General features: G+C 37.8%; 1 protein-coding gene across 8 annotated transcripts in view; it reads right to left on the reverse strand.

Moving 5' to 3' along the window:
• Positions 1-556: 556 nt before the first annotated feature.
• C1orf101 (chromosome 1 open reading frame 101) overlaps positions 557-26857 on the reverse strand; it is a 28175-nt gene continuing 1874 nt past the window's right edge. For 3 of the 8 annotated variants that reach the window (XM_040697100.2, NM_001397508.1, NM_001397507.1), the window contains 10 exons: positions 22225-22313; positions 19668-19698; positions 18373-18447; positions 17191-17297; positions 12124-12244; positions 11282-11743; positions 5765-5817; positions 5456-5555; positions 4078-4238; positions 557-1504 (listed from right to left, as the gene is read on the reverse strand). In XM_040697100.2, the coding sequence (XP_040553034.1) occupies positions 1363-1504; positions 4078-4238; positions 5456-5555; positions 5765-5817; positions 11282-11743; positions 12124-12244; positions 17191-17297; positions 18373-18447; positions 19668-19698; positions 22225-22259 (1287 nt within the window). In that variant the 5' untranslated portion in view covers positions 22260-22313 and the 3' untranslated portion in view covers positions 557-1362. Of the gene's footprint in view, positions 1505-4077; positions 4239-5455; positions 5556-5764; positions 5818-8512; positions 8572-11281; positions 11744-12123; positions 12245-17190; positions 17298-18372; positions 18448-19667; positions 19699-22224; positions 22314-26181; positions 26548-26857 lie in introns of all 8 variants that reach the window. The other 5 variants (XM_040697097.2, NM_001389404.2, XM_040697099.2 and 2 more) reach the window with 3 other exon arrangements.

The following is a 26857-nucleotide window of genomic DNA, read 5'->3' on the forward strand; positions in this document are numbered from 1 at the left end:
TCAGCCCCGGGAGCACAGGTGAAGGCAATCCAGCTGTGTGACCAGAAGGGGTGGAGCCTGGCTGCACCTCTCCTACACCCCATTTAAGGGCTGACTGCCACTGGGGAAGGATCCCTGGCTGGAGATCCCTCCCTTGTGGAGTATTTCCCTGTGAGCCTACATAGCCAGAGAGATGCAGAGTGCCCCATGAAAGGTGTTGCTGCAAACCTGCACACGTGGGACATATGTGCAGGGAAGGTGGAACGCAGATGTGCAGATACTGCAGAAGGAACTGGAAGGCTCCCAGCTGTGCTTCAGCCTGAGGAGCTGTCCTACTCTAAGGGAAGGTTGGCTTCAGTAGGAGCAGACTCTTACTGGAGGTGAAATTTCTAAGCTGATTACTTATTTTTTTTTCTGACCTTCGTTTTGGTGCAAACTGTACTGAGATACACAGAGTATGAGTCACACAAAATGAATCAGTAATGGTATTTTAAAATGTGCTCATATTCAAGCTGGATTTCTACAGATTTCATAATCTTTATGAAAATGTTCATAAATGGTGAATGTTGAGAGCAACTGTAAGAACTTCAACGTTTATTTACTGTTGGAGTTTTGTTAACTTGCTTTGGGACAGATGGAACAGTTGCCATTAACAGCATAAGCTTTGCAAGGTATCTTAAGTTCACGGTAAGAAAATTCAGGCTGGAAGTTCTGAAACACCTTCAGATGGTGTTAAAATAGATGCAAGTATGACTGTTTACTGATATAACTGATGTTGTAACTACTGTAACCAACTATAACTTTTACAACTATGTTATAACTAACATTTATATACTGAAGAAGTGAATAAGCTTGAGAGGACATATGATCCAAATAGATAGACTTTTAAGATAGATAGAATTAACATTTGTTAAACAGAAGTAAAACATGTAGCATCAAAAAACATCTTCAGAAACACAATATTCCTTCTGTGGGCTGTGCTGAGCATTTTCAGAACTCGATTGGCTGCAGCCCTTTGACAGAACAGAAACCTTGCATGCATTGGTCAATCAGATTTCACACTGAAAAATTATGCTGATACCTTAGTTGAGTCAGTGAAAGCCATAAGGTGAAGCCAACTCAAGCACGAGGCTCACAGCTGCAACTTAACTTAGCTTGGCTTGGAAAATGTCTTTTAAAAATGATTAGCCACATCAGAGCTTTGCTCTCATAGGGGCTCAGATGTGTTGCCTGGCATGCCCTCTGTACATGAAATAATATTATACAGATATAAAAAGTACTTGCAAAACAATCTCTTAATAAACAGTGTATCAGTTGTCCCCAGCACCACCCTATTTTAAGGAATTGTTTTACATTGTTAGTTTATCAGTGAGATACTGGCCTTCAGGTCTTGTCTGAGTTCTGTGGGAATCCACCCAGTGTTTCAGACTTCCAAGTGAGGCTGTATCTGTAGCAGAAGGTGGTGCAGGCCAACAAGATGCTGAGTGTGATGAAGGAATGAAACTCAGCTGTAGAAACATCTGGTCTGGAATGCAAATTAAAATATAATCATTTTTAGATTCCTGCCAACATGAAGTGGAGAATATCTCGGATTTCATCATAGCAGTACAGTCATTTGGTTCGGTAATTTATGACAATATTCATCTGGTTAATCATTAGGTATTTCTTGTAATCTGTATGGTCATAATGATTCAGAATCTAATAGGCATGTACCTCAAGGAGTTGCTTCTTCCAGTCAGTGCTACGATTCCTTTGATTAAGAGTCACAAATAAAGCCTTCTTTAAAGTAAAAGCACTGGAGTAGTTACAAGTTCATTTGGTTTAAAAACCTCACCAATTCCAGCTATCTTTTATACAGAAACAGAAGATAAAACACCCCAAGAATTGCAGTAAGAAACAGGTATTATCCATTGTTTGCTTTCAGCCTGAAGGCTGGGATACAAGAATTCTCTCCAAACGCTTCTTACACAGTTAAGTAAGTTTGTAAACACGGCCAAAGCAATCCTCTCAAGTATCTGGCGTGCTGGAGAAGTGCAGATGGGACAATGTTTGAATTTGATTTTCATTTCCATCCATGGAAATCCTTTAATTTCAGCAGGGGCCTTGGAAATAGGATTTCTGCAGGATGGCTGCGAGCAGCACAAGCTGGATGTAAGCAGTTGCACGGGAAGCTCTATCTCTGTGGGTCTTGCACAAATGTGGTGTTACACCACGTGAGGCCGGGCAGGCTGAAAAATACCCGGCTTGCTTTCAAGCAGAGGTTCTGAAGAAGCAAAATCATTAAAAATGTGCAGCTAACTTCTGTCTTTACCTATGAATCATCTGCACAGAGAAAGAACGCAGTATCTTGCTGCCTTGTTTTTGTACTATCAAGTGTATTTCAAAAAAACAAACCCAAAAAAGCCAAACCCAACAAGCAAAAAAGGAATACCAAAAGGAGAATCTAATATATTAAATAAAAGTCTATTGGAAATATCCACTAGCCGTTATCTTTCTGTTACACCATGTGTATGGACTGCACAGACTGTTTTTAAATCCCAAAAGCTGAAATAGATAAGAAAAGCTGTTAGGCTGTTGTCGTCATTGAAGCAAAGTCAGAGAATCTTAAGAAACTGTCCAGTACTCATCATTCATCCTTATGTATTTAACGAAAATACTATCGATGGACAGATGAGAATTACTATTAAAATTATTTAAGCCCTTCTGCAGTTGTTAAGTAATGCTCAATATGAAGTTTATTGTCAGATTTTAGTACTTCTGCAGTTACAGTTTTTCTGCAGTACTGTTGACATTTGTGGGCATTCAGCCATGTAAATACGGGTTTTTACATGCGACGTGCTTTGGGAAAAGCTAATTCCACACAAGTCATCCCAGCAGTATCAGCAGGGCTGCAAACACGATGTAATACATCTCAAAGAAAGATCAGGATGCAGAACACTTAGAGCTTAGAGTTAGAAAAAGCTTGAAAACTGTGTTCCTTTTACTGCAGGTTTAGTATAAGCAAGGAACGTGACGGAAGCTGCAGTGCACTGACCAGTCCTCACCATTTGCAGTCTGACCTTTCTGCTCATGCTTCGAGCACGCAGGCTGGAAAGCAGGGGAGATGAAAAGGCAGAGCTCTCTCCCATGCCAGGGCCTTTTGTCAGGTTGCAAAAAAAACCCTGAAAAGATCCTGGCACAGAAACTCATTGGTTTCAAGTGTCAGGGTGGCCAGTAGAAGTACCCAACAAGAATGCGTGAGAGCTGTTTGTTTTATTGACCTGCATTGCAATGTATGGGTCTATCTCTTTCTCCAAATATATGGGATGTAGGATAGTACATCGAATATTGTATAATTCAATTTCTTTTTAACTATTTTTTAAAATGAAAATGTTAATTTAATGTGAAAAGAACATAAATTCTCCAATAGAAGCTATACTCTTATAAGCTTTTGTAAAATGTAGTATGTATCTAAAGGGGAGGCAAGCAGATGGAAGGGATGCTCTTTAACAGGGTCTGCTGTGACAGGACAAGGGGAAATGTTTTCAAGCTAAAAGAGTGGAGATTTAGGTTGGATATAAGGAAGAAGTTTTTTTTCAATAAGCGTGGTGAGGCACTGGCACAGGTTGCCCAGAGAGGTGGTGGATTCTCCATCTTAGGAGACACTCAGGGTCAGGCTGGATGGGGCTTTGAGCAACCTGATGTAGCTATAGGCGTCCCTGTTCATTGCAGGGGAGTTGGACTACATGGCCTATAAGGGTCCCTTCTAACTCAAACAATTCTATGATTCTATACTATTTCCAAAGATTCTCATCTCACCTATGTTTATTTACAAATAGTATAGTTCTTTTTTTTTTTGTAACTTCCTTATTGTTTTCAGATAATGTAGCAGGTGTTTATTTTGTAGACTAGTCCAGAAAATGGAAAAGTCAAGGATTCTGAGAATGACACCTGAATAATTTCTGAGTTAGAGCTAGGTAGAAGTGGAAACATTGGTAACACCTAAGCCAAAGGAAATCCCGAGCAAAAATATTTTTAAAATATCAATGGTAGGCATTTCTTCCATTTCTATCCCACACCATCATGCTCTTTTTTCTTAACATCAAAGAAGACAATAACCTGTAGTTTCGATCTAATATCCTCGCTCTGAACACGTAAGTGGCATCATGACTAAAAGGCCAAGCGATGTGGTTTCGAGAAGTGCTGTTTAAAATCTGATACTGCTCGTTCAGTCCTTCCTTTGAACTGTTCTCAAGAAGCTCAGAACAGGATCTGTAATTCTGAACATAAATAATAATAAAAAAAAGAGTTCCTGCTGAACAACTCTGAAAAGCAATTAGACACAAAGACTGATTTAGTCATTCTTTGGTTTTTGTTTTTTAATTTGCAGGCAGTGGCTAAAAATGATGAATAGATTCCGTTGTGTAAATGTACAAATGAGCACAAATTAAATGTCCAGTGAACATAAATTATCTAATTCAGTCAATTTGCAGCACTATTAAGAAACTGCCAGTAACCTACCAAACACAAATGTCAGTTCTTAAAATAACTGTATTTCTCCTAAGGTCATCATCTTAGAGAATTTGCTGATCTTATTGTGGTCAGTCTGCATTCAGTTTATCTTATTCAGCCTCTACCATGCAGGCCTTGTCTACTTCTAGGCAGGAAAGATAGAATGTAAAAAAGCGAGTGAACTTAGAATTGCCTCGGAATTTATGTCTGATGCTTCAGAAAATACTTTCCTTGATCTGAAAGGGTGACGAAGATGCTTCATAATTATGGCTGAATTCCAGACAAGAAAATCTCGGGCAGACAGGACAAAGCAGTAGCTCTGTGGGTATTATATAATGTATTCTGTCTTTTCCTATCCAGCTTGGCTGCTTGATGGTTAAAAAACAAAACAAAACAATATGCCATGGTTTATGCATTCTCTTTATGTTCTTTCAAACTCCTAACACTTGTGCGTTCCTGGCATGGGAATCTAGTCAATCAAACAGCAAAAATAAAATTATTGCTTACTCTACGTTTATTATAAGGTTGTATTATCTGTGTAGATGTTGTACACAACGTCTGTGTTGACGTTGATTTGGCTTAAATACCCATTGTCATACTATTGAAAAAGGAAGAAATGTCCTCATTTTAGTCATAAAGAGACTGGGCAGAATTTGTTTGGACAAGACCATGTAAATTAGTGGGTATTGTTTTATTTTCTCTATGGAGAGAAGATGGTTGGAAATTTCAAGGTTTTTTTAAGCTGCATCTTTCAAATCATATTCTAAATGCAGATTCTTCTTTCTTTTAGTGTATTGCTTTGGTAAGTCCCACATGCTTTATTTTGAATATTGTATGATGTTAAGTCTTGTATGTTAAATGTTAAGCTTCTAAATCCATCCATTCAGATTAAAGAAGTCTCAACATGTGTAAGAACAGTCATATTTTGCATGTAGACCATTATGCACAAACTGTACTTAAATTGCATTCTCAGTAGTTGGCTTACTTTTTTCACGGATGAAGTGTACCCATCGTCAGTTCTGCCTTTTATCTCCCATAACACAAAATTTGCTTCAACATTTCTAACATAAGTATCAACATCGTATCTGTAAAACATGGAATGTGATCCTTATTAGAACACACATAAGAGACACACAGACAGCCTTTGTATTTCTAACTGTGCATGGATCAGTAAGCATGTAAAGCTGCTGTGGCTGCAGAGGGTAAGATAGGTCATCGGTGTCCTATCTACATTGTGCAAGATGCTAAGGTGTCCTAGGGCATCTCAGAATTACAATAAATGGTTAAAACTTACATCTCAACAGTAACGTTCCTTCCTGGAGGGCAGCCAACAAAAAAGTGAGAGACCTGGAAAAAAACAAACCAACAAATTTTAATTTACCCAGGAAACTTTCCAGAAGTGAGCCTCATCCATGGAGTACAGGGAGTCTGGTCACTGCTAGTGGGAATAACAACTGCAGGAACTATTGCACAAATCTGCATGATAATCCAGTACTATGGCTCCCTTCTAGTCCACAACTTTTCACATCTTACTCATCTCAGACACTTTTGCATCAAGACTATTCTATGAACTTTCCTCTCTCTCTATTTATACTTGAACAGTCTTTGTTATTTTACATGATGTTAGTTAAAGGGAGTGATATACAGTGAAATCCTCCTGACAGTAGGTCAGGAATTGGTAGGAAGCATTGTTGCTGTATTTCTTTCAAGCCACAGTGCCTACCTGATGCTGTAATTTACATGCATTTTCAACAGCACTGAGCTTCAGTTCAGCTGACAGAACACTGCTGGTCAGTTCTCTACAAAAGAATCCCCCCACCCAAAATTCACCCCTTGAAGGAGAATATTAAGAGTTGAACAGGCAGCTTGATTCAAAACTTTGGAAGCGTACCTATTTTTCACAAAGGAATAATCAGGTTACTTTGTGCTTTGATGCAGAGCGTAGCGATGATATCATCAGATGCATACAGTGGTCTTTATACTGCTATACTTCAATATATTAATGTTAAGACATTCGTCCTTGAATCTTAGCCTGAAATCAACTGCACAGTATCTCTAACTTGCCAAGAAGAAATTCATTTTGACTGAATTGGATGGAGGGAAAAAAAAAGGCGGAATGGCATATCTACAGAAATTTTAGAAGTTTTAAAACCATCATTGAAGGCAACAGTTGATACTGAAAGAAAAACTGAACAGCATGCTGTTGGGAGAGAGCAGGGAGAACAAAGTCTAATAATCAGACACCTCCAGATGAAGGGCTCAAAAGTAGATTTTCATCACATGGACACTAGGGAAGTCACATGCCTGAAAAAAAAACAGATTTGACTACATAGTGATGCTTGTGCAAAACACAAGCAGAACTGTCTCAAAAACCGCAAGTAATTTCTACTTATGCAGTAGGCTTGATTCATACTCCAATATGAGTTAGAAGGACATAAAGGCATCAAGTCCCTTACAGTCTTTCTCCCAGATGGGGATGTAAGATGTAGGGGCCTGCCAATGATAGACCTACTGATAGGTTTAAGGCTGCTTCATTCAATGGCAGTGAGATTCTTGTGGGTGTTAGTTGGTAGCAGTGAAAATTGGTGCCCACTGAATGAATCAGGGAGCTGGTTACACAGGTCAGTGAAAAAGGCAGAGGAACTGAATGCCTCCTTCTTCTTTATTCTGTCTTTATCAGCAAGACCGGCCTTCAGGAATCCTAGGTCCCAGAAATCAGGGGGTACAACTGGAGCAAAGAAGTGCACTGGTTTATCGTATTGGATATCCTATTGATTTGTGCTCAAACTCAGGTGTTTCAAAGGAGAGTGAAAAGAAACACACCTTCCCCTTATAGCAGTTTGACCATTAAGTGATGGGGAAAACCATACCTTTCTAATTCCTACGGCATATCCAGTGGAACACTTAAGCATTATGTTAAATTATATTCATTTTCCTGTGCAAAGTTGTAAGCATTATGAAAACGTTGAGTGCAACGGCCTCTTTCTTTTACTAAAATTCAAGAAACAAACAGATTTCTTAGGCCTCAGACTGTAAAACTTCTGCTTCACGCACCAAATCATTTTTTTGATTGTAAATCCTTCTCAGTTTTTTTACACTCCTTTTGATCAGTGAGTATCAGAACTGGACACAGCTATTTGAGTCTCAGCTTTATCAATACTATGCATCAGTGCAACTTGATCTTTTTAGTTCTTATTCATATTCCCTATATAATATGTACATAAAATCCTTTTAGATCCTTTGCCAGAGCACTGTACTAAGGTTACACGTTGAGGTGCTGACTCTAACAGCAGCTGAAGTCATGTCCCTCAGATAATGATTTAGTTCAATCATGTGGTACACTCGGTGATCTGCATAACTTTGTAGGAAGAATGGCTCTTGATTTGTATGCATTATGTAAGGTTTAGAGTCTGGAAAGTCTCTACAATATTAATAAAAAGGCCTACCAAATGAGAGAAACTTCTTTAGCCTCCAGCAGGCTACCAATTTGTCATTAATTCATTCACATTAAAAGGACATCATCAGCATCTTGCTTGTCAAAGGGGCATTTCCATTTCTAAAAAAAGGAGGTTAGCAGTCAGAAGTATCACTTCAGTAACTTGAGTGCCAACACTTTTAGAGATGGAGAGATTGGAATAAACCTGTATGCAAATCCAAAACAAAAATGAGCATAAGAAAGTTAGGATTGGTTTACAACCCAAGATCCTCTTATGTGAATATAACCTAGGGATATAAGTTTGTTTAACAGCTGAACCTTCACCCAGGAATATATAAATGCTGAAAACCCTATCAGTGTCAGCATAAAAAATGAATGAATCTATGTACAAGGTAAAATGGAAACAGTTTTACCAAATAGGCTTCATATACGCCTCCTTGAGGTATTTAAGCAAGCATCAGTATCTGCCCATTAGCAATATTAACATTGTTATTTATATAATAATGGTCAGATTAGCTAGTCAAGTCCTGATGGTGCTTTTAATTCCTACTTATCAAAACAACACTATCAAATTTATATCTACTATATAAATTTTCTGATACTCACAATGCCTCTGTATAATTGGATTCTAAAATCTGGTCAGTTTGATGAGAAAATGTAAATTCCTATAAAAGAATTAAAAAAAAGGATTAATAAAAATCTTTTGACCACAGTGGTGCTTTCAGTGAGACAAAGGATATCTTCATGGTATCTGGAGAATATGAAAAAATGCCCAGTTCTACTTCTGTAATTTATTTTTATGGCTCCTCCACAGTGCCAACTACGGGTGAGAGACTGAACCTTTTCTCTCTTCATGTGGTTCTGACTTGCCCAAACAGTGTATCCGGGCTTCACCTACTCTAAATAGGTATCTAAACTACAGACAGACTACATACACAAACCAGGAGCCATCACGTAATTAAGATAAATTCCCTAGCATAAAAAAAACTAAGCCTTGAACCTCTCAGAATTATACATTCATGTTCCTCTGTAAAAGGCACCCATGAGCCTATTCTCAGCCTAACCAATGCAGTTCCTTCCTGAAACATCTGAGGCACTGTCATGCCCGCAGTGTGTTTTCAAGGACTGCACAACTCAGCATCCTCATTCCCATCTCCTGCCTTCTCCTCGATTCTGCACACAGATACTTATGATTTGCTGTCTTCGAGAGGACCTGACCATACGTATAGTAGCTATCTGGTCACCTCTACTTGCAATGTGAATACTGTTCCACTGGAGTCAGCAGTAAAAGAAAAAATGTATTTTTTTCTAATGAGTCATTATCTCACACGCTCCAGCACTCAGCCACCATGGTTATCACTTCACTCTCAGGCCTCTCATGGGAAAGAAATAAAGCAAGTATGGATGAGAATTCTCTGAGAACAGGTAGGAGAGCTGTGAGACAGGAGAGGAATAGCAAGGAGCCACGGTCAATGGACAGTAGAATTACAAAGCTGCCTAAATACTCAACTCTTCCTTCTTCATAGGCGCAGCACAGGGAAGCAAATGGCACCTAAGAATACTGCAAGAAATTTCCTTCAACATTTCCAAACCCAGTCTGCACTTACTTTATGGCCAACCATTCTCACATATATTAGAGGAAAGCAGTGACCTCTGTGACATGAGGGGAAATGAATCCGAATCTGTTTCAAGGAAGGTTTCAAGGATACATCGTGGCATTGAGATAGAGCTGGAAACAGTCTATCCACTCTGTCTCATCAGTGATGACCACAGAGCTGCATTTAGGGAAGCATGAGGTATGCGACCTTAACAACAAGCAATGGCAGCTGATTCTGCCTCCAGCCTTCTTTCATCAGATCTTCTTTCTCTACAGCAACTACTTTTGGCATTTCATAACTCTTCAGTTATTGACCTATCCTGAGTTTAGCCAGAAAAATAGTGCATAGCTTGGTGTTTTCATACTAGTGGTTGAGACTCAGTTATGGCTTTGTTTCTGAGGTAACTAGTTGGGAGATGGTGAGCTTGTAGAGGGTGAGATTAGGACTTAAATTTCTGAGAAACAGCAGTTACTTTACAACGCACTGTTTGTGGTATACACATCCAAACTAGCAGGTTACTCAAGCACAAGAGAGACACTTTTGAGATGTATGGATGTAGCGGGCATATGTGGCAGGGTTTCGATAGCGGGAGGCTGCAAGGATGGCCTCCGTGAGAAGAACCCAAAGCTGCCCCATGTTTGATAAAAGACAGCTCCAGCTGGTGCCTAAAAGGACCCACAAACGGCCAGAGGTGAACCACTGTGCACTGCTGGTGGTGACTCTGGGAGGGCAGACTTAAGAAAACAAAAAATACTGTGCCACAACAGCTGTGAGAGGGGGGTGAGGAAATGTGAGAGAAGCAGCCTTGCAGCCACCAAAGTCAGCGTAAGCATGCTTATGAATGCAGGCTCTCTCTTTAGAAGTGATCACTATGAAAGCTGCTTCAGTACTAACACATGACCTCCTCTCATGGAACCATCAGTATGACTTTCTACGATACCTTCAGTTGGAGGGAATTTACTCCCCCAACTCCTACCTGGTAGTTCAGGGATGTGAGAGATGTGGGAAGCCTGACTGCCAGTGAAGACTAAGGTAAAAAACTCGTTGAGTATCTCAGCTTTCTCCATGTCTGTTGCTACCATCTCTCCCTTCTCATTAACTAATGGGGATACACTCTCCTTTGCCTGTCTCTCCTGACCAATGTTCCTATAGAATCCCTTCTTGTTATTTTTTACATCCCTTGACAAGCTCAGTTCCAGCTGTGCCTTGGCTTTCCTGATCCCACCTCTGCACATCTGGACAGCATCCTTGTATTCTTCCCAGGCCACATGTCTGTTTCTACTGCCTGTGCATTTCCTTTTCAATGATGCTGTGATTATAATCTGAAAGGGAATGCCTTAAAACATCAGAAATTCGGTGATGTACTGAAAAATACATTGTTGCCATGCCTATTTTTCCCTTGAGAAAAATTAGTTCTCACGTTGTTAGTCAAATGCAATTGGTAAAACCAAATAAAATTATCTTCCTGTAACAAATACTAAGGATGAAAGCCTCAATTTTCTTGTTAGAAACACAATGAATAGAGGGGTGCAGGTTAGAATCATGCTGGTAGGAGTGCAAGTTAATTGTACCTGAGTAACAGTTTGCTAACTTCTTTCTTGGTGTGTCTTTCCATCAAAAATTAATATGTTTCAGTCTTAACAGACCAATGAAATAAATGGATATTCTTGTATCGTCATTTACAAGATAGCTTCAATGATCTCATACTTTACATTTATTTACCACTTACTTACTAAAAAAGAAAGTTAATAACTACTTAAAATAAAATATACTTAACCAAGAATAATCTGGTGGATAGTGCTCCCATCAGACATTTCTGGTAGTGTCGATCCAGACACATGAAGATATTCATTATCTGCGCTGTTTTTATAGGGGTAGTAAACACATCATCCCACAGCAGTCCAGAAGATAATGCTGAATTTATGTATATCATCCTCATAGCAGAACTCTGAGGAGCAGGCAGGTAAAAATCTCCTAAGCTCCAAGGTTGTATGTCTTCATTATAAAATACCAGAGAAAATAGTCTGGAGGAGCTGCAGGCTTTGCAAATAAGTAACACTGTAACTTCAGATGGGACTGAGTCACAGCTAACAGTCCTTACAGTTAAAGAAGCAGTGTTTGGAAAATCCAGGATCTTCACTAAGCTCACAGTATCTGCTATTTTATTAAACGCTTCACTATATCCACCATACAGCTCAGTAGACATCTGTGCTGCCAAAGTACTTAATTGCTTTCCACTCTGTTAAAAAAAAATGAACACAGTGATTAGATAAACAGTAACTTCTCATAAAGTTCATACCAAGGATGTACACCAAGAAGTCAAGATGTTTTGGGATACGTCTTCAACTAATGTAACTGGCAAAGCTGCACTGAAATCAATTTATAAATGTAAGCCACGAGTCTAGAAACAATTTCAAATGGCTGCATGAGCTCACACAGAGCCACGGTGCGTGGACCCTATTTCAGAATGTCTTTAAATAAACTTGTTGCTGTCTGGTCATTTCTAATTCTCACCCTAGCATAAGAACAATTCAAAAGAGATCTAAAATGGATGTATCCAGACATTTAATGAAGATCATCCATATCTTAAATGTCAAATGAGAACTATGAATAACTCACCTGCACTGGACAGACAGTTGAACACCAACACCTTGAATGCATTCCAAGTATTTCACTCTCAGGAAGCTTGTGTTCTGCTCCAAGTGTAAAAACATGCCTGGCTTCTCTTTTGTAACAAGTGCTGTTTATTAAAAATGAGATTCCATTATCGGATAGAGCCACAACAGTTACATTGTTATTTAGGCCTTGGGTCAAAATATCTGAGAGAACTTTAATTTCTGTGTCTACCTTGAATGCATCATTTGTATAGAAAGCTCCAAAATTTGATAACAAAACTGCTGTTGTTGGAAAACATGCAGACCATTTAATAGAGAGTTCACTGTTCTGAGTGGAACAGAGTGAGGTGTCATTTTCCTTGCTAGAAAATGATTGTTTGGGCCTTGGAATCACAAAAGAAGTACTTTGAACAAACCACTCCTAAAATACTCCCGTTCTTTTTATGATGATGTCATCAGATATTTCAGGTATATCAGCTACCCATAAGCTGAGAATGAAAGAAACAAAAGGTATATTTGAAAGACGAAAACTTACTGTTGAACTGACTGAGAGAAACTGAGGTACATAATTAATGCCACACTCTTAGAAGAACTGTACCAACAGCAGTACAAAATTATTTCTTAAGCCTCTTCTAATTTCCAGAAGGTAGGCAATGAAATCAAAACTGGGAGAATAAGACAAAAATTTGCCTGTAATTTCTAAGCAGGCATATTCTATATCTCAGTGATGTCTGGGAACTTTCTGTGTATGCCTTCATACATATACCTCACTAAGAACCGAGTATCTGAAGTTAAAAATGACTGGTTGAAACATTATTATAGCTCCAGTGAGTAATACAGCTTTTGCTGTTGCTGAGAGGACCTTCTTCCCCACCTTCCCCATAGCCTCCATTGAGCCACCTGCAATACGTAGAAGAAAACAGACAAACGGGAGCTAATGTGAAACCACACTGCAGTTGATGACTGGGGCCACTGATGGTCCAGCAAGAATTGTGTTGATGAGCAATAAGAGAAAACCACGCATGACAGAAATAGTCTATAATAATATGTCTAGTTTCTGAAGTACACAGGGTAATAACAGATCGGATGGATGCAAAAGGCCAACATCCCTGAAGAAGGTTACCTGTACAAAATTAAGGGCCAAGTAGTTCTATTTCACTACGTCAGGATCCAGCAGGGCTGACAGAAACATAAAATAAAAACAAAAATTCAGTTCAGTATAAAAGAGATCTGGGAGGAGTATAAGCTTTGTAACTGTGGCTTCTGAAGACAGTGTGATACAGGACAGAGACTTCCTATACCTGCAGACTGTCTGGGTTTCCTAAGATGCTGCTGACTCTCAGAGGAGACTTAGCAAATTTTTAGCAAAAATGTAGTAAAACCGTGAGTCCGTCCAAAGCCCCAAAAGTATGAGAAGCTGGCAGATCAATTGAGATTGGTTTTGCTTCTTCTTCCCTCTTAGTCTGAAATTTCAGACAGTGATAATCACCGTGTCCAGTCTGACTAGAATTTGAATTAGTCTGCTGGCCCTGCGGTCTCAACAATGATGCTGGATTACTGGACACTTGTTGTTACACCTCAGATGTGTTTTTCTGCTAACAGATGCATCAACTTTCAGACTTATCACAGTAAATTAAATATTGGAGAAGTATAAAATGATGCAAATTCTGTTCTTGTTGATACGAGTGCCGCTGGCTTCAATAAAAAAGTTGCTGCAAAATATCCAAGTGTGTATGAGAAGATTCAGGTGAATCAACAGATTCCCAATTAAAAATAAAGAAATAAAGAAATAAATTACAAAGCAATTTTATTTTCTCTTATTCGATTATTCTGCACTTCAGTTCTTTAAAACGGAACAGTTAAAAAGACAAAAAAGAACACCAGAACTCATATAATTAAGAAACAGTCTACTGAAATGGCCAGAATGTTATGTTCCCACTTCACAAGGTGGGGCAGGGGGGATTAGTTTAGTTCTACTGTGAAAAATGTCATAGAAAAAGCCGTTCTCCTATTACAGCACCTTTTGATACGGAGCGTTGCTATGTTGCCATCTAGCGATTACAGTTAGATACAACGGATAAAGATGGCAGAGCAAAGCAAACCTACATAACGAGTACTTAAACACCCGTGTTAAAATCATACTCACTTCTTGCAGTATCATACCCAGTATTAGTTATATGCTGAGAGTAACCTCTTCCATAATTAGAAGGTATAGTCACAAAATAGTAGTGAGCATGTTATAACTGGTGTTCAGAGAGTATATAAAACAAGAGTAAGTAGAAGACAGATGGCAAATACCGTTGCAGGAGATGTCTGCAGTTGAGAATCCCTTTGTAAAACGTAAACCCAGAGTAATTTTCATTACCTTGTGAAAAAAAAATAGCTGATATATTTGGATTAGCTTCACTGGAGGTCTATGTAGGTTAAAATTTAAAGATAATAAAACAGGTGACAAATACCTTTGCTAAATATTAGCCCTCGTACTTTCACATGACTATTATTTACCGGCTTGATCTTTTTTCTTATGAACTCACAATCAAATAAAAACTGTGATTTTTTTTTTCTTACTGCTGATTTTTTTTTCCACAGCACATTGGAAAGTATGGTGAACAGTACATATCTGTGGAAAGAGAAAGAAGTAATTGTCCTAAAATGCAGCAGTAGTGCTAAAAGTAGAGCAACTGACAGTAGGAGAGGCCTCATATTAGAATTATTCTTCTAAAATACTGGAAAAAAAACAACCTGTGCAGAAGTGTTTCATCAAGGGCTGCAGCACAGAAAAGATAGGGATAGAAGCAGATGGCATTGCCTCAGGAAACTTTTCAAATGTAAATTATCAGATACATTAATTGCCTTTTTGTCAATGTCCATACTAGAAGTCTCACCGTAATTTCTTTATTTCCAACTAAATTGACTTAGTTGCCTGTGTAATGAAAGATACATAATAATCCTTTGGAATCCTATATGACCTTTGTAAGAAACTCCAACAAATGTCACCTGTTGGTGGACGCGGTAGCACAAGGAAGCACTAGGGTCCCTTTCAGATTTCCCTCACCTTCCAGCCACTTTCTTGTTATCCTATTTCCTATACAGAACATGCAAATCCCCAGTAAAAGCACAACTGTAATGTAAACAAGCTTTACAAGGAGTATCAATACTTTGGGTATTATTTTATCACATATTTAGAACGACCGCCCTACAACTGATCATCAAGAGTATATTTAAGTATTGGTTTTTGCTGGAAGACTCACAGATAATGACAAACTCTCAGCAAACAGGTGAAAGAAGATGTCTAAGATGTCTTGCACAAATACCAGGACTCAATCCTGAAGAAGTGCTGCAGTTTAACCTGGTAGGCAGCTAAGCACAACTCAGCCATTTGCTCACTCTTTCTCCCACAGCAAGAACTCTCACCAATGTGAGTAGGGGTTCAACTCATCAACTCATGGGTTGAGATAAGGACAGTTTAATAAGAAAGAGGGGAAAAAACAACAACAACCACAATAAAAGAATAAATAAAGAATAAAAAAGCAAGTGATGCACAATGCAATTACTCACTATCAGCCAACAGATACCCAGCCAGTCCTCGAGCAGCAGCAGCAGCCCTTCCCAGTGAACTCTCCTTAGTTTTATTGTTCAGCATGCTGCTATATGGTATGGAATGTCTCTTTGGCCAGCCTGGGTCAGCAGCCCTGGTTCTGACCCCTCCCGACTTCTTGTGCCCTCCAGCCTCCTTGCTGGCAGAGCAGTATGAGAAGTATGAAAACTATGAGAAGCTTAAAAGTCCTTGACTCAGCGCAAGCACTGCTCAGTAACTAAAACATCGGTGCTATCAAGACTGTTTGCATCCTAAACCCAAAACACAACACCCCACCAGCTACTATCAAGAAAAATAACTCTATGAGAGCAAAATTAGGACAACAAGCTAGCGGAGATACTGGAAGTTTAGTTGACCATGAATGACATTCTACCTGAGCTACCTTCTTTTTGTGGCATGCAAAGTAAAAACGTGCAAATCCCAGACTTAGAAGCCTAGAGGAGGGTGAATAACAGCTGGCTAATATTTTTTCCTAAATGAAAAAGAAATATTTGACACAATAGCTCACACAGGATCTAAAGTTCCAGGAATGGCATGACTGAATGGGAGGATATTGAATTTCAAGCTGGTACCTACAGCTTGATAATTAAGACTCAGAGACCAGTTGTTACAGTAGAAACTTCAGGTGATTTTGGAGTCCAGTCATGCTTTCTTACTCCTTGGGCTTCTGTACATACAATTAGAACAATTATAAGCAGTGAGTTTGTTGGCACTGAACTGCATGCTTATGTAAATTTAAGTACTATGGTGAATGAAACAAAGGGCAGATAAACCTGTTTAACATGACAAGCTGTCTTCAAAGAACAAAGAGCAAAATTATTACTGAAGCACAAAGTTATCCCAATGCACAACAAAGAGGTCCAGACGTGGCCACAGCCATATTTTGTATTTTGAGGAGTCACATCTCATTGCTCTGAGAGCTGTTATTGGACTCTCTGGGTCTTTAAAGCCAGGTACCAAAAAGTTTCTCCAAATCTGGAAGTTGTTTATAACTTGTTATCGATCCCCAAAAGTGCCGTGTGACCATGAAAACAAGAATTACGTCTTCTTGCAGAGAACAAGCTATTCCCTAACGTACTCAAATTCACAAGGCTGACACCAGAATTCAGGATTGATAATTTCTAGCTTGCATGCATTTGCTTTTATTCTTCAATTATCCTCCTTTTTCCGTGTAGCAAAACTGTTACAAAGAAATTCTGAAGTTCTTCGGGCACTGTGTCCCTCGTACTTTATTTTTGTTGACGTGTCTGTTGACACACTTATGGCTGAAATAACAGCTATTTTGATATGCTTCCAAGAAACTGTCTATGGAGTAGGTAAAAAAAATTAGAAGAAAAATGACCAAATTATTTTATTCATTGCCCTCTCTATATTTACTCATTAACAACTGTCTATAGAGTCATAAATGTAACAATTCTAAAGAACATTCAATTTAAAAAAAAAACCACCACCACCATACATAGATTACCATACCTGAGTTTCAGAAACCTCTCAGAATGGAATGTTTTTAGCTTGAAATAGGTCTGACCAACAGGTTTCTGCCCCCAAATCCATAACAGCTTGCTGAGTATCTGAGAACTCTGCGTAAGTAAAAAAAAGATTTTTATTAATGATCTGTTTTTGTTCAAGTAGGATAAGATTGTTTATGGCAACCTTTCTTTTTAGAAATTCCTACACTGGAATCAGCTTTTATATTACAACATATATTTTCAAACAATGGCATACTACTAAAGCCATGTTTAGTCGATCCATTTTAGCATATCCTACGCTCAGAATATAATGCATTCTGTTATTTGTGGGTTTTTTTCCATCACATCAGAGAACAAAAAACACTTTCTTAACACCTAGTTATCTAATAACAAAGATGCCTTCAGAATGCAATTAGTATTGCTATCTTTTTTCCTGCTTTTTTATTCTGTAAGATAGTAATGTCAAATATTAAACAAATGTGAAAAAATCAAGATCTAATGATGACAACTTAAAATAAATACACAAATTGCAGTGCCACACATGCTTACTCTGTGTCAGATACCACACCAAAACTAAATACTTTCTGCCATTTGTTTAGATCAGAAAGCCAGTCCTAATAAAACTTACTGTACATATTCATCCCTATAACTAATCCATGTTGGATAATCTCATTAGTAAATACCTAATTCAGTCTAGAGATCTATCTATACAGATCAGCCCATACAATATCTTGTTACATTTTAGTTGTGAATTAAACCAGTGAGTTGACAACTCCATTTATATCACATTTCATGACTTCCATAATGCTCTTAATTTGAAGTATTTTCCAACAGTTTGGTATACAGAGAATCTGAGAAAGAGACTTCACTGTCACATGTTATTACCAGTTACAATGACTTCAGTATCATTTTCAAGAAGACTTAAATGTGACTGTATCACTAAAAGCTGCTAACTCTTCTATCTATAAAACAGACAATAGGTTTCACCTCACTCCATACCTGTGTTACTGCTGCAGTATTAACTAAAGAGAAAATCTTGCAAATGTACTTTTCCTAACAGTAAAAGGAAGTAAGTAAAGATGTATGCAGACACAGAATTTCTGCAAGACATTTCCACTTTCAGCTGGTAAATTTTCACAAGACATACATTTTCACTTTTTTCTAAAGTGGCATAATTTCAACTTACTTCTGACAGAAAAACTGCAGTGTGATTCAGTTCAGAGGCATCTGCACTTTCAGGATCGTATATCCACAAAATTAACTCATAATGAAAGAGAGACAAGAGTTAGTATGCTTTAAAAAAAAATATTAACGATCTATTAATGTGACAACATTTCTTCTTCTGACAGCACATAAAACAGCACAACAGTAATAGCAACTTAAGCAACGCCGATCCTGCAAACTAATCTTGTACATCTTGTTTCTTATCGATGTCAGTGGGCAACAGCTATTGAGGGCAACAGCACCCATTTTCTCAGAAATAAAGGGGGAAAGAGTAAAATTCATGCAGGTGATTTTTTTTTTTATCCTCTGAGGCTTTCATGCTTCCCTCAGAAGGCTTTCTCATGAGTGGCACAGTTACATACAGCCTGTTCTGCTGCAGCAACGGAAGAGAGGTTACTCACTATTAAAACAGAATTTGCTTCTTGTCAAGGAAACATTGCAAAGCTGCTACCAAAATGACTGACACATTGCTGACACGCGGCTCTTTCAGTCAGGTCGAAGGCAAGCACCTGCAATTTCCAGGTACATGCAAAGAGAAGAATCATTCCATGAGGCAGACTCCCCGCATTTGCCACAAAGTACAGCAGCGTAAGGATGTGCACGGAGGCAGTTATGAAACAGCAGACACGCTGTAAGTTTGCAGCCCACAGTTCATGCGCTGCAGTTTGCTATTCATCTACTGAGATCAAAATGCCAGGTTGTACAATCTGTCCTTAGAACAGCGCAAACTGAGGAATCCTACAGCTGCTTTCTCAGAGGTGGGTGAATAGAACTTGAACAGAATATAAGCTTGCTTCCACCCTTGTGAGCTTCCACCATTTCTAGCGGGCTGCAAATCAGTTATAGAACAGTTATCTCAATTCAGTTTGTTAGCATGGACATGTTTATAAGAAAAGTTTTTTTATTTCCTCAAATGATCCCAATCTCTCTCACAGTCAAACAAAAAGGGGGAGAGGTAGGAAATAATTTATCTTGTAATCTCCTTACATTAAATTTGGCAGATGTTATGAAATGAGGCATTTTATAAGCCAGATATTAATTTACTATACCAATGGCGTGTTTAATCATATTCACTGAACGGGACACAAAAATCCCAAGCAAACACACAAGTTCAAAGAAATGAGTACGATATGTCGGCCAAGGTCTGCCAGTAGTAAGCACAAATTTGTGTCAAAATTGTGTTTGGTAAAAAATGAAAACAATTAAAGATCTAGATAAAAATATAAGGTCAAACAACACATTCAAAATTAAATTCACCTGGTACTCATTTAAGAAGAGTTGATCTGCGCTACAAAAACAATAAAAAATACAACATTATTAAGAAGCTTTCTTCTGAATAAAACTATTTTACATAATTTAAATCAATCTGCTTGTCTCAGGCATGTACAGTGTCTATAACGTCATAATACAATGTGTTTAACATAATGGCATTGGCTGTTCCACTGCAAAAACGTTTAAGGACAGACATCTATATTTGCTGGTGGTTCTCACTTAAAAATATACTCTAAGCATCATTCCCAGGCTTTTTTATAACGTAGTTTCTCTCTTACCAAAAATATGCACTGTTTGAAGAAAGCGTGTCTTCTGCTGAAGTTCATCTAATTTAAAGTTACCAGATTAAAAAGATCAGATTGGAAGGAAGGATGCCTGCTGTATCAGAGAGTGCCATGAGACTGAGCGTTGTGCAGTGGATCAGGAGAACAATCCCCCTTTCCAGTAAGGGAGACATGTCCCTCTTTGTGGTGACATGACAGGGAACAAAGCGCTGGTCACATTAGAAACAGGACTTCTATGTGTCCTGCACTTGTGCTGCAGCTGGGATGGGGAAAATCCATGGGCTGCAACTTGAATGGGAGAGGCAAGGAAACTATTAGATCTCTGATGTCAGCCATACATTAGGAGTGCATTACATCAAACCCCACTAAACATCCTGGATGAAATGCTAACTCCCATAAAGTCAATGAGAAAACATGAATTGCTTTCACAAGAGGTGGTCAATCATTCTTTCAACAATTTAAGCAGGAAAACATAACACAGAAATGTGTTTTCGTCAGCATTTGAATAAAACATTAAGAAAACGAGCAATTATATTCAAATTTGATGAAAAAAATTCCATGTGAGTACAGAACTAAATTTGCAATTTTCAGGTGCAGATACAAGTAGCTTCGACTAGTGACTGATGTATAAGAGCAGAAAGAAGTGTAATGTACAGCTCTTTCAGGATGAGAGACATTGCTGCCATGGCTGTCTTTGATTTCTTGTCAATCATGTTTAGTGTTCGTTTTGTAGATGTCCCGAGTGCATTCCTTCCAGCAAAAGAAAGCAGAAAAAGCAACAAGGTGCTCTCTTTTCAGTAACATCTGGGAAATGCAAAGATGTTCTCAAGCAACATTAACATGGATCAAAACAGAAAGCATGCAGGGAAGTTTGCTCTGGAATTGATGGAAATAATCCAAGTAAGGAACTTACTGGCATTCTATTTAAATAAACGGATAAAACAGCTTTGAGGGCAAACATATGATGCTTTATATAATACAGGAGTTAGCAGAGGGGTTCAAAAACCAAAAAGAAACCTTCTGCTATGTTTACAGAAAGAGGACTTTGTATACTTATCTAATTAACAAATATATGCCATTACAATATTCCTGACCAGCATTATAGACTTCTTCCTGCTATATAAATAAAGAAAGCCAAATATTGGCAAACTCCATGGATGAAAGGAGCAAAAGACAAGTTACTGCTTTTGCCTAAAAATGACTGGTTTTATGCAGGATCTCTATGGAACTTTTGCAAGAGTTTGACGATAATCAGACTTTTCATTTTCCTTAATGCTTTGGAATATAAGGCAATCCTAACTCTGGCAGGGCTTCCTACCCTAACAACCACCGAGATTCCTGTTTGGACTTACTGCATTAGAACATGTGCTCTCATGCTTCATTACTAGTTTTTTTAATTGATGTTCCTGGCACACTTGAACAGCAGTGCACTCTCCCTCTATACAAATGGCAACTTCTATTCAATATTTTAAATTCCTGTTTGAACACATGCTTTTAGCTGCAGCTTCACTCTGCCATAGTGCTCCTCATGGACTTGAGAAGGGGCAGACAGACATGCTTGCACTGTAAAGTTCAAAAGTCATTACTTTAACGAGCATGAGAAATACACATAAATAGAGTCTCTGTCTCACTTTCTTCCTTTCTCTGGAACATTCTTTGGAATCCCACAATAGCATCCAAGATACTATTTATTTCTACAATTGGCTTCTTCCAAAATACATATTTCTGGACCCTGCAAGCAAAATACCTCTACTGCAAGCAAAATACCTTCCACTTCATGCTAAATGGGAGGTTTTTCTGTAACTTCAAGACCTACTAGGCATAAGTCCTGCAAAGTCTGCATCTTTTGGTAATTAATCCCCCCATTTTCCTTTGTAATCTATTGCTAGTTAGTTGCCTTCTGCAATTGCCTTGAAACAGGCTGACCTCAGGCAAAGACTGGCTGCAGAATACTACAGTGCTACATATAATCCGTATGTCAGTATCCTTTATTTTTAGGCCTCTACTAAGTACAAAATCTTCCCTTTTCCATGAATTTTAATTCAATATAAAAACAAAGAAGTTCTAAATTTGACGCATATGTATACACACATACATATGCATATATATATATGCACACGATATCCAACATTATCCAAAATTCAAATTCCAAACTGAGATGCTTTTCATTTCTCCAAACAGATCATAAAAAATGTATCCTTTTTAGTAAATAATACTATTATATATTTCCAAAAATATTCATATAGAGAAAAACCTACCCTTCCATCGCTGAAGCTATTGTCGCACAGCACATGAAATGATGAGAATGATCAGAAGCAGGCAAATACTGCTCTTCATCCTCAAAGGTCTAGAAGAGAGAGAGATGGTCTACTTTGAGACACTGCCTTCCTAGTGCTGTGGGCTTATGTTTTACTTATAGCAATATATGCACCTATATAATGCTCTAATACTTACAGAAAAACACTCTGATTTATGAATAACCCAAATGAATTCAGTGCGACTATTTAGGAACTCAATATCCTAAAACCTTTGTCAATGATCATGTTTGTAGGCTAGGACTCATGAACATGGATTCAACAGCATATTACAGATTTCCTTAATCCATTTCAAAGATTCTGTAGTTTCTTCTGATAGGTAACCATAACCAGGATTCAACATAAGCATCTTCAGTACCAATCTCCTAAACCACCACTTACATTCTTAACAAAAGTCTGAACAAAGAAATCCTAATTAGTCAAATCTCGAGGGGGATTTTGTTGGTAAACATGAAAGAAATCTGTGACAATATTCACATCATCTGCTTCAATCCCATTTAACAGGCAGGAAATATCATTATTCCGCATCCCCTTGTGAATCAAGAGTATTGACACAATAAGAAACTGAATAATGCCTGTACAATGGTTTCTTATGTCTCATTTAGGATTAAAATCCATTAAAATTGCCCCATATTTTTTAGCTGCAATCATACTGCAGAATATGTACAAAAACAATCAATGGTCATTACAAAAACCATTTTGAGATAGCTGAGTTTTTCTGTGATTATATGATAAGCAGCTGCCTCACCAGAGAAGATACAGCAAGCACACAGCTCTCTAGAACAAGAGGAAATAGACATTAAGGGGATGAGTGTAACATATTTAATATTTTAATAAAATAATAGGGGCTATCAGAAATCTCAGAACTCACTGATAAAGCTTGCAACGAAATGAATCATTATTACGTTAGTTATACTCCATTCTTACTTGGAAACTCCCCTTCATCACCTTTATCTCTAAAGACAGAGTTATTTTGTAAATAGCTAATTCAGTTCTGGAACTCCATTCCCTGACAGACTATGGATGCCATGAGAGACACGTGCATTCAAACCATCACTGCGTACACAATGAGACCACCATCAATTTTTACACCATTTCTTTTGGCAGTTTACCTCAGTCTTTACTTTTGGTTTTATGTGGTAAGTTCCAGAAAGCTGACAGGTCAGTGTTGTTTTGTGTGAAATACTATTATTTAAAAAAATAAACACCATACATAACAGAGTAGTTAACAACAGATATTTGTCTGAAAATCTACTTAGATTAAATCATGGATATTCAGGATTTCAGGGTTCTCTTTTCAAAAGTCTGTGCAAGAACTGTGTATTAAGCAGAGCATACAATCTAGCAGTTCAGTATTCAGGTGACAGGCAATCTACATCTCTAAGACTAAAAACATAGATAGTTTAAGGCATTATTTATAAGCACATTGGAACAAGTGAAAAAAAAGAGTGTGAGAGAAATGTGAGCTTAAAAACATATACAATATGCATTAAGCTTTTGGCTCAAGTTCTACCTTACCCGTATATGAGATAACCTTGCTACTGTACGGAATCAGAGTGACACTTGGAGGATATTAAGAATTACATGAGCAGGCTCTCTCAAGAGCTGTATAAACAAGTCCCCAAAGGACAGCCAGCTGGCAGGGCACACTTCCCAGTCCTTAAACTATCTAAGCATGTGGAATGGTATGGGCCATTCTAGAGGCTTGCACATCCTGACTGCCTGTCTTAAAGGTCACACTTCACCTCATTAACCAGCTTGTTCTCATCCACCCTGTTCAAAAACATCGGGTAGGATTAACAGCAAAAGAAACAAAGGATTTAGCAGATGATGCAGGTTAAAGATTGGCAAATAAAACAGACAGGAATGCTTATTCTAACCTATGTTTAACAACCAAATGATATCGTAGTTGGTGTAGTAGATCTCACCCACATTTCTTAAGGCACTTTCAAGAGATGGTGAGTAAAAGGCTGCTGTTTTCAAACAGATAAAGCTGACGTAAATTTGGAGCTACTGTGCTCCTCTCTCAAGGTGATACCTCTGCAGTGACTATTTTAAGGGAAAAATTCTAACAAAAAAACCAGACCTCTGGAGAAGAAAAAGCTTTCTGAAAATGTAAGATCTCTCTCAGTCAAATACTGCACAACATTTGGATTCCTAAGAAATGTATGAACATACTGCGGAAAGTTAATGACCCAAACTATCTATCACATGATGCATTCTGTTAAGCTTCTAACGTCAGATGCTGTGAAAGGCCAAGACAGAGATCAAGAACAACGAAATTCTGGGGGAACGTGATAGTAGAAGCTCATTTCTATCTAATATGTCTACTTTCCCACTTTCCTATTTAAGTTTTTATGGTAAATATTGAAATAAAAATGTCATCCATACAAAAACTCATTTCTCATGTGTAAAGACAGCAATTCATTTGCCATGCCTTCAGGGAAGATGGAATACGTAGATCTGAAGAACTCACTTAAAATTTCTTACTTCATTTTTCTTAATTTTATTACATTAAATAGTTGTCTTTGCACTTCATCATGTACAAATGTCATTTCCAAGCAAAGGATGTAGCTTTGCAACTTTACAAAGAACAAATCCCAGCATTTTATTTTCCTGAGAATCTGTAGTCTTGCCTGCTGCTACCTTACTTGCACTTGCATACAAAGAGAAACCTCTCTAAAGTAGCTGCTTTGAAAATGTAAAAAGCGTACTGTGTTATCTTAACTATTCTCTCACTGAATTCAAAATAGTGCAGTTGTGATGATGTTTCTCATTTGTGAAACCCTTACTTTTATCTAGGAGAGTATGCATATCAGGAAAATCCCACTCAATAAATGAAGTTCTTCCATATTCTAGACATATCTAACCAAAGAGTTGAAACATTTGCTGTGTGATAAATGTATCGATTATTATAATATATACAACTATTACTTTATAATGTGCTTAATCTCGTTTTTATCATGATAAAAAGACTAAAGAATTTACCAAAAATACTTAAGGAAAAGTTTAACCTGAATAACTAATTTAAAAACAGGAATAAACAAGAAGGGATCCATTACATCAAGCAAAATGTTCAAATAAAATTCCCTCCTGTGTAATCGGTTCTCGTCTCTATAAAGTAATTATAAGGTGAAGTAATAGCATCCTGGAGAGCCTGAAGTACTAAAGATGCCAACCTTGTCTGGTACAGTAATTGTTAAGGCTTCTATGGACTGTGGCACTAGCAACACAATTTGTTTTTGTGAGCCACAATATATCTTAGATAAAGATGCTGTATATGAACAAGAAGCAAAATTAACTAGCCTTTTATCAAATATTTCAATGACTTAATGTGATAAATTTCAACATTCTTGTTTCACATAGTTCTGTAGGATACCTACAGATCACTTTTCTACAAGCACTATTCTAGTGTAGGTGAGGCCTCTGTGTAAAATATCTGAGCAGACAGAACTAGTTTTAACAAACAACTTGTACCATGGGCCACATGCTCTGTCATTTTCATTGCTGTGGGCTATTTATCTCTTCTATCTATACATTCTTTCCAGAAAATAAATCAAACTGCTTACAGTAGGTAAAACAATATCAGAAGAAGTATTCGTATCTTCCAGTTGTCTTTCAACATGTTTAATAAGTATGAATAAGGTCCATGAAATAACACTCTGTGAGCCACAAGCCATGCTGAGCAACAGCTAATAATCCATCAGACTTTCTTGGATTTTTACATTCATGTTCACCCTTGATTGTCTGAACTACTGAAGTTCTTAGCTAAATTCTGCTCTAAACAACGTAGATGAACTGTTCTATAACACTTAAAAAAAAATCAGAATATTTGAGATACTTCATTAGAATAACTCAAAACATACATGTGTACCAATCCCACATATGTCTTCAACTCACCTGAATGAAATGCAGAAGTTATCTCACATTGCTCCCAGTTTGTGTTATTAAAAGTTCCTGTTGGAGCCTCTTGAAATTTATCGAGGGGCAGAAAATTACTAAAGTCAAAAGCCTGAATGTACCTGAGTTACAGTGAAATCTAACTATAACTTGCTCCAAGCAAACACATTGAGCAATCTGAAGACAATAAAACCTAAACTTTATTAGCATACATTTCTACCATGGGTTCAGTTTTATGAAGTCTATACCAGGCTTGTTAGTTCCAGAAAGAGCAGTCATATTTCTTCATTTCCTCCTTGGAGGTAAACTTTGCATCACCTCAAAATGCTCACTTGAGCTCTCACAAAGCAGATTTGGCTTGCTGAACTAGAAAAAAGTTAATAAAACCCCTCCATATTAGAAGAAAAAAAGCACTACTGTAACATTGCAAGCTCTCGCTGGTTCTCCTGATGATACTAAAGAAAACAAAATAAGTGCAATTGAGTACTTCTGTACAGTATTATTCCAAACTCCTTCTTATACTACAACTAAATGCCTGTTTTTGACAAGGGGCATTAGATGACTGTTGTTTCTGTGCTTTGGTCAAGAGTTAGTGTTTTTCATAACTATACTACAAACACAGTTAGTGAATTGTGTAGATAATTTAGCATCTTTTGTGGTATTAGAGTGAAAGCCT

The sequence above is a fragment of the Gallus gallus genome, chromosome 3 (assembly GCF_016699485.2).
Source record: "Gallus gallus isolate bGalGal1 chromosome 3, bGalGal1.mat.broiler.GRCg7b, whole genome shotgun sequence".
Lineage (NCBI taxonomy): Eukaryota > Metazoa > Chordata > Aves > Galliformes > Phasianidae > Gallus > Gallus gallus.